Source organism: Helianthus annuus, chromosome 14, assembly GCF_002127325.2.
Source record: "Helianthus annuus cultivar XRQ/B chromosome 14, HanXRQr2.0-SUNRISE, whole genome shotgun sequence".
Taxonomy (NCBI): domain Eukaryota; kingdom Viridiplantae; phylum Streptophyta; class Magnoliopsida; order Asterales; family Asteraceae; genus Helianthus; species Helianthus annuus.
Genome location: NC_035446.2, coordinates 69,301,505 through 69,310,473, shown reverse-complemented (window position 1 = coordinate 69,310,473; position 8,969 = coordinate 69,301,505). Strand labels below are relative to the sequence as shown.

Here is an 8,969-nt window from a genome sequence, read left to right as displayed (position 1 = left end):
AACTAAGTTAACAACTTATGTCAAGAATTCATAACAACACCATTTAACCCGTTAAGATCCTTCCGTGAGGGAAAGTTTTCTTGATTAACAATAATTACCCCTTATTAAACCACTAACCATTTCTAGTATCATGGTGTAAACATATTAAACAAGTTAAACAAGTTCAAAGTCTACTAATACATGATTAATTAAGCTTCTTTTTGCAAATATCTCAACTAACCACATACTAATCATCCAAGATAATTAACTATAATCAAGAATTCAACATCAATAAATAAGGTTGCAAACTAATCATCAGGGATTAACATAGAAAATGCTTCAAGTGTCATTACAAACATAATTAACATACTAATGGTTGTTGTTAAGCAAGGAATACTAGTGTTTTTGCCCTTAGGCTTACAATAATACATAATCATCAACCAAAATGATTGAATTACAACAAAATCATGGAAAGATTCAAGAAATCAAACCATAAACAAGCACTAGATTGAGAATCCGGATGATAACGGAGCTAATCGGCACGATGTGGCTTGATTCCGGGTGAAAGCAGAGCCTCCGGAGCCTGATAAATCGCCAGAAAAGCTCCCAAAAGTCCAGAGTTGCGAACTGATTGCTCCCTTCTGTTTTTTATAACATTTTCAGATCGCACGGTCGTGCGATTAAAGTGCACGGTCGTGCACTTTAGTTTACTGTTCACCATACAGTGTGACATCAGCGAATCTTGGACAGGTCCTCAGATCGACACGGGCGTTCCATGAGTCACACGAGCGTGCGTTTCCGAGTAGTGGACGGCACGAGCTTCTGCACTGGCAGTGCATATCCGGGCTGGGGCTAGTCATCGCATCCGCACGAGAGTGCCTCCAATCGCATGGTCGTGCGTTCCCGAGATCACATGCATGCTTGATCGCACAGGCTGTGCAATGCCGAGCTAAGCCTTGTTGTCGGATCCGCACGGGAGTGCCACCAACCGCACGGCCGTGCAACTTGCCTAGATCAGTTTTCTTCACAGAATCTTCGCAGTTCAGCCGTTTCGCCCGGAAAATCCTCGTTTTCATCATCTTCTTGTTTGGCACGCTGTTTTAGGCTTGTAAACAAAATTAAACCCGATTAAGTATCCGATTCTCAGTTTTACGGCCAAAAACGCGTAAAAAGGGGGTAAAATGGGGGAATAAAACATATGTATTTTGGTGAATATCATACATGTATTTTTACTTTTTACTCGCTTTGTGTCATATTGTTTCATGTGGATCCACTGACCGGTTCCCCATGGTCATGGGTTGAACTAGGTATCGCCACCATTACTTAGATTCGCTATTTAGGACTTGAATCTCATATTGTTTCATTATCATTGTTTTATAATATCATGTTTCATTATCATATTTGATTGTGATGATTGTCGGTATTGTTGGATGGTTATGGATGTTTCATATACATTTGAAGTTGCATGTTAACTTATTTTTTAAAATTAATAAAGTAAAGTATTTTAGTCTAAAAACCTAGATCTATTCACGAACTTTATGTTGATCCCAAAACCTTTTTACACAATACAGGTACACATGTATGAGATTAGTTGAATATTATTTGTTATGGTTTATGACATTGGTATTGTATAAATTATTTGATATTTCTATGTTATATATGACATTTTAATTCGGGTATGCTTTAAATATTTAAACTTATCATAGTTGTCATGAGCCATGGACAATAATCTCGCTTTGACCGATAATCTGTTGCGGATCAGGGTGTGACAAGAGAGGGAATAAAAAGACAAAAAAACAGGGGATGAATGAAATGTCTTTATGTAATTGGTGATTCGGTGATTCCATTACTTTTCACCAACCAAACACATTTCTTTTTTCATTCTTTCAAATATCCCATATCATTTCCCCTCTCATACCAAACACTACAAGGTCAAGACTTTGACCCATTGCCTTTCCATTTTTAACTTTTCACCATGTTTCGAGTTATCTTCATTTTAGACCTATTTGACTTTTAGTTTTACTTACAATTTAACACAATCACCATAACAAGACAATAATTGTAAAATTTATAAAAACTCACGTATACTATTATTTCACAATAAATTATTACACTTTGAATATTTAAGGTATTACCGATTGTTAACAACAAATTCACAAACACAAGTTTTCTGCTAACAAGTAACAACTTCTCATTGTTAAAAAAGAAAAAAAAAAAAAAAAAAAACTCACGACTTGATGTCATTGTATTTAAGTAAATATCGAGCCGGGGGTCTTACTGCAAGCAGTCTCTCTATTCCTACGGGGTAAAAATAACTCAGACCCTACCTTAGCTTTGCTATTGGTGGGATTTACTGAGTATGATCATGTCATTGTATTTAAGTAAATAGATTGCTGCTTTAGAAAATTACATGTTTAATTATATAAACTCGCCCCCACTACGCTCGTGTTCATCTGGGTATCACCATTAATCATATATGGAACCGTGGTTTTCAAGGTACAATGTAGTCTTATAGGGATTAGGATCAAATACAAAGGATCCTAATTGTAAGAAGTGTAAGAAGGATTTATAGAGTGACAAGTGTCCAATAACCTAAAAAAACCCACTACACAAAAAAACCCACTACAAAAAAAAAAAAAAAAAAAAAAAAAAAAAAACCTTAAACATCCACCCACCACCAAAAACCTAAACCCCCCCCCCCCCCACCCCCACACATCACCCACCCTAAAAAAAAAAAAAAAAATTTTTTTTTTTTTTTTTTTTGCCGAGGGGGTGGGGGTTTAGGTTTTTGGGTGGGGGTGGGGGTGGGTGTTTAGTTTTTTTAGATTTTTTTTTAGGTTTTTGGGGGGTGGGGGGGGGGGGTTAGGTTTTTTTAGGTTTTTTTTTTTTTTTTTTGGGGGGGGGGGGGGGGTTTAGGTTTTTTGGGGGTTTTTTTGTGAGGTATAGTTTTTTTTTTTGTTTTTTTTTTTTTTTTTTGCCGGGGGTGGGGGTGTTTAGGTTTTTTGGTTGGGGGGGGGGGGGGGGGGGGGTTAGGTTTTTGGGTGGTGGTGGGGGGGGGGGGGGGGTGGGGGTTTAGGTTTTTGGTGGTGATGTAGTGGGTTTAGTTTTAGGTTATTAGACACTTGTCACTCTATAAATCCTTCTTACACTTCTTACAATTAGAAGACTTTGTAGAATAACTTGACCCAGTCTTATAGATCTGGAGTTTGTTGTAGCTAAGTTCCACATGAATAAGACATATTCATAATTTTCTCTATGTTGAAATGAAGTCAACACTATATGTTCAGGTAAATTTTCATACACAAGCATGCTAAAATCTAACCGGCATACATAGTTTTGCTTGCAAATCAGATATTGTTATGCTTATCTTTAATCCTTTGATTTTGTAGGTTTCGTGGTGTTGATACATAACGGAGATGGCGTTGGAATGGGTAGACGACTTGTCACGAATTCAATGGATTGCCTCGTGATTTCAAAGATGATTCCTAATATTCCATCGACTTCAACATCATATTGCTCATAGATCAAGCACAAAACAAACGAAAAGGCCAACCCTGCAACAAGAGGTCAATCCAAAGTCAAATGAAGATTAATATAGTTAACCCGTTAGAACTCAAATAAACATGAATAAAAAGTTGATTAAAAAGGAAAGATGAACGGGTCAAACACTTACAAACGGGTCGATCCAATTCCGACTATGTTTATATCTAACGGGTCAAATAATAAATTAGCTAAATAACTGTGGCAAGCAAGTCAAATAGGTCGATAGCCGTGCAAAGTGTACTTTTAGTACATAAAATTTTTTAATCAGTTTATTTAAAGGAGTATATTATAATAATGATACAAAATCTGTGCTTATATTGGACACCCTAATTATTTATCAAAACCATTCAAAACGTGTTTTGGTCGACCTGCCCGTAGTTTTGGCCCGTTACACAGCCTGCCTAACCGGCCAAGCCCCTAGCATGAAGCAATGAGAAAAAGCAAAAAAATCATACCTACTCCCATTGATGTGGGAAAGTTGTTCACCACAAGCAACTTGAAAAGATAGATTGAAATTACTACCTGCAAGAGAAGGGGCAAGAAACAAAAAGCTCATGAACAAATAAATATGTTATACGATGACAACAGGAAAGATGCATTAAATATTAAGAAAATAAAATCGGTAAATACCTTAAAAAACAAACTCCAGTCGCTTCCTTCTGCCAAGATTCTAGCTACATTACCTACTTCATTCCATATGTTTGCTATGGTTCTAACAAAACTCCTCATACTCATTTCCGACACCTCAAAACATGGTAATGTTCTCGAGATTGACCTAAACCGTGGTGGGAACCAAAATCAGATATCCAAAATAATTTAATTCCAATGCTACTGTTGGCAAAAGGGCTTATGAGTTATGCTTACAATTTAGATGAAAATCTAGCATATCCAGAGACATTAGGTGAGATTCTAGCAAATCCAAAAAGTGCAACTACGACAAGCAAAAGAAGCTGAGCTGTAGAGGATACAATCCTTCTTTCACGTACACAAAACCAGTAATAAAGAAAAGCCACTCCAAGAAAGCATATGAATGATCTCCTCTCATCTCTCCACAATAAAATATCAGCAACTGCATCCACAAAATAATAAAAAATATATATATTACGTTTTCAGATGCGACTTCATCATAAGCTTGCCAACTTGTATTTCATCGCCTAAAAAAATAATTAAAAACAGGATGATTTCATATATCTCCCTTAAAACATTATATAATATCATATTTACCCTACAAAAAAGTCATGATATCAAAACCCATTTTCAAACTTCAGACATATATACCCTTCCCTTAAAACTTGCATTAGAATATGAGAATTTGAAGAGTAATGATAAAGAGAAGGGTATAAAGGTCATATTAAAATTTACATTACCTTCCCCGCTCCCTAGAAGTTCCTCAATTTTTGATTGTTCAACTAAATCTCCAAGTCTTGCAGTAGGCAAATCTTTAGCTAAATGTTTGAATGATTTGACAGTCGATGTGATACCATCCTGTAATTCATCAATCAATAACAATACAAATGTTATAATGATAATTTACAAGATTGTAAGTAAAACACAGCATTGATTTATATATAGGGTTAGGTTCATTTGTGAACAACCCCCTTGATGGTGAACACTAGTGAGTGTATACACAAGTGTAAATCAATGACCATGATTTGATGATGAAAATACACTAGTGTATTTTACGATTTTATGATGTAAATCAATGGCCAGGATTTGTTCACTCAGTTCACAAATACACTATCAGTTGAACGTATAAAACTTACATCAAGTGACACAATTGGCGAGTACTGAATATGCCGCTCAGCTGCAGAGCAGTTATAAGTTCTAGTGCGTGACATCAATTGGATTGTGTTGTGTACCGAAACATGCTTAAGGTCTCTAGAACTTATATTTAAATCCATCCATTTTATAAGAAAAACAACGGACCGTACAACCACGGCAGGAAGTCTGATGATCGGTCTGCAGTCATATACAAATAAAATAATAAAAAATATATAAAATCTGTCTGGAAGTGACCTACATAAACAATACAGTGAATAAGACGTATCGGCTCTTGTTAGATATCTGTGCAGTTTATTCCATAGAAAATTTTCTTCAATATCCATCTCTTTCATCATAACCCAAACAATACCAATATTTTAATTCTAAGACATGATACAAATTTGTTGGCTAAAACTTTTAGGTCTGTTAATCATTGTGATTTATGAAAATGCCACGTAAAATAAAAGAAAGAGTAAAATGCCATTTTCGTCCCTGTGGTTTAGCAACTTTCGTCCAAAGGTTTGTCTTTCCGCATCCGGATGCAAAAGGTTTGAAATCTTGCCATTTTCATCCGACTCGTTGACTCCATCCTTTTTTTAACGTTAAGTCAGGGATATTTTCGTCTTTTTAGACATTTTTTTGATGATTAAAGGGTTTGGGTGGGGAGAAAGTCAACAGAGGTGGATCTTTATTTCTTATAGTGTTTTTAATTTTAATAAAAATTTCTAGAAAGACGAAAATGCCCCTCATTTAACGGAGAAAATGAATGGAGTTAACGAGTCAGATGAAAATGTAAAGATTTCAAACCTTTTGGATCCATATGAGAAAAAGCAAACCTTTGAACGAAAGTCGCAAAAGTGGCCAAACCTCAGGGACAAAAATAGCATTTTACTCTAAAAGAAATGGAAAACTAATAGATCAATTAATCATCCATTACCTGTAGTAACCTAAGCCCTCCAGCATACATAAGGCAAAATGCCAAGATTTTGTAGGCTCAAAGTTAGTGATGAAGAATACCTGCAATCCATCAGGGCATACCATTTAGTCATTGATCTCACATAACAAAATATAATGAGGAATGCAGGAAGATTTAGTGATACCTTTCCGGATACAATGAGCATGTGTGAAGTCAAAGCAGCTTCGGCACAGATAAGGGCATGAGCAACGTTGTCCACATAAGTGAAGTCAGAAGTCGTTTGATCACTTCCTATAATGAACTGGAATGAGAGACTCTATTACTTATATAATGAATAAACAACAAAACATCATTCTAAAGCTGCATAGCTTTAATATATAGAAAATAAGAAACATTGCATTCAAATAAATAATAATTAAGTTTGCAAACCTTAGCCCAACCAGATTTTGCAACTTCAATAAGAGATGGCAAAAGAACCGGGTCACCAGGTCCAAAAATATTGCTGGGGCGAATAGCACATGTAAGGAGTCCATCAATGTCATTAGCAAGCAAAACATACGCCTCTGCTTGAGCTTTAAGTTCACTATACAAATCCTTAAACTGTGTAACAATAAAGAATCATACCACTTAAACATTTGGGAGAGTAAACGCGTCCACAAAATTTAAAACATAGAATATCTTCAGAAGGTCACATACTTTTGAAGAGTACAATAACGTCTCGTTCCCACTGCATATATCATGTGAACTATCAACAACTACATCTGCAGTACTTGTGTATATTAGTCGCTTAACTTTGCATCGCCGACACGCATTAACAACATTTTTGGCACCTAAATAACATGTATAAAATTGATCAAAACACCAAAATATACAATATCTCAAATTGAAACACATTCTAGTTTAAAGTAAAGTGATGATTAACCTTGAACAATTACTGAGTAACCAAAATAGAAATCCTGATTGCAAGAATCACTATCATCCATGTAAAATAGGACTTCTGAACCTTCAATAGCTGCAAAAGTATACACATAAATAACTATAATCACACATGAAGTAAATTAAGTTCTTAAACTAAAAGTTACAAAACCTTTTAGGTCACAAAAATGAAAAAATGCTGGATCAATTAATAGCACATATGCAAAACAAACACTAACAAGAACTAAATTCACAGTTCCTAAACACAATTAAAACAAACTGAAACAACATCATGTAATCAAGAACATAATGTAAACTACCTTCTTGAACCAAACGTTACAAACCCTTTTAGGTCACAATAATGATATATATAAAATCAATTAACTGCACACAAAGAAAATCATACACGAATGAGGCCTAATTTCAAAATTCTAAACATTATTGAAACAAATTTCAATGACATCATGTAGAAACGAAATCACGAACATAAAAACCTAAAAACTACGGGTAACGATCGTACGTTTGTGGCGAACATCAACTTGAGCATAGGTATACATATAAATCACTATAATCAAACAGAAAAGTAAATTAAGTGCTTAAACCAAAAGTTACAAACCCTTTTAGGTCACAATAATGATATATATAGTATCAATTAACTGCACACATAAAAATCATACACTAACGAGGCCTAATTTCAAGATTCTAAACACTATTGAAACAAATTTCAACAACATCATGTAGAAACGAAATCACGAACATAAAAACCTAAAAACTATGGTTAACGATTGTACATTTGTGGCGAACATCAACTTGAGCATAGGTATACATATAAATCACTATAATCAAACAGAAAAGTAAATTAAGTGCTTAAACTAAAGTCACAAAACCTTTTAGGTCACAATAACGTAGAATGTTGAATCAATGAACGGCACACATGAGAAATCATAGACGAACGAGAGCTAATTTCACAGTTTCTAAACGCAACATCACGTAGAAATGAAATCACGAACATAAAAAGGTGAAAACCTACCGTTAACGATTGTACTTTTGTGACGAACATCAACGTGAGCATACGAAGCACGGCCAGTAGACAAAGCACGATTCAGAGGCGAGTCGTACTTCGACTCGGAAGGATCGAGTTGGAGCGAGTGAGCGGAATCGGCGATTCGGACGATCCAATTGCCAATCGTCAATAACCTGACGACGAGGCATCTTCCGATGAAGGTTCTGCCGCCGAGAACAACGCAGGTTTTGGACTGATCGTCGTCGATCGCCATTGATCCGGTGAAATTGTCAGGATCAATCGGCGGTTGCGTTAGGGTTTGGTGACGGAGGGAGATTGTAACGACGGAAATTGGCGCCGGAACACCGTAATTGTAACCGGAAGATGCTTTGTAGTGGGTGGGGCCCAAGTTGTTGGGAAACTGAACTTTGCGTTAACTTTTAACAAAATTGGCAGGTGTGGTTTGGATATGAAATATTATATTATTATAATAAAAAAGTTATGGAACTATCACTTTTTCAACAAACCTATCACTATGTTGATCAATAAAGCATTGGATTACTTTTATGACTTTTGTTTTATTTTGTTAATGTTAATAAATTGGTTTTTAGATTTTGTATGTTTTAAAAGTGGATGTGTTATATGGAATCAGTTTTGAGTTTTGTTTTATTTTGTTAGTAAAATTGGTTTTGATTGAATTGGAAATTTTTTCATTTATATTTATACTCATTTATCTTTAAAATTGATGAGTTTTGTATTTAATGTTTCCAAATCTTACACGTTATGTCCTTTAAGCCTAACCTTGTTAGTTTTTTCAGTTAAATTTAAACATACAAGGGTAATTAGTCTTTT

General features: G+C 35.2%; 1 protein-coding gene across 1 annotated transcript; it reads right to left on the bottom strand.

Moving 5' to 3' along the window:
- Positions 1–3,199: 3,199 nt before the first annotated feature.
- LOC110908422 (3beta-hydroxysteroid-dehydrogenase/decarboxylase) lies at positions 3,200–8,584 on the bottom strand. The gene is made up of 12 exons (XM_022153361.2): positions 8,145–8,584; positions 7,122–7,211; positions 6,896–7,029; positions 6,629–6,799; positions 6,384–6,500; positions 6,221–6,300; positions 5,286–5,481; positions 4,890–5,007; positions 4,387–4,591; positions 4,153–4,297; positions 3,978–4,044; positions 3,200–3,533 (listed from the first exon to the last, which is right to left on the bottom strand). Exons 1-12 carry the CDS (start codon positions 8,389–8,391, stop codon positions 3,349–3,351), a joined length of 1,755 nt encoding a protein of 584 aa, XP_022009053.1. The 5' UTR covers positions 8,392–8,584; the 3' UTR covers positions 3,200–3,348.
- Between the last annotated feature and the right edge of the window lie 385 nt (positions 8,585–8,969).

Bases quoted from the DNA above. Each gene is read 5' to 3' on its own strand.
- LOC110908422 (XM_022153361.2), bottom strand. From the start codon at position 8,391: ATGGCGATCGACGACGATCAGTCCAAAACCTGCGTTGTTCTCGGCGGC. The intron at 5,008-5,285 runs GTAAGTTTTATA...GATGAATTACAG, and splicing joins CGCCAATTGTGTCACTTGAT to GATGGTATCACATCGACTGT. The intron at 4,298-4,386 runs GTAAGCATAACT...ACCACGGTTTAG, and splicing joins GCTAGATTTTCATCTAAATT to GTCAATCTCGAGAACATTAC.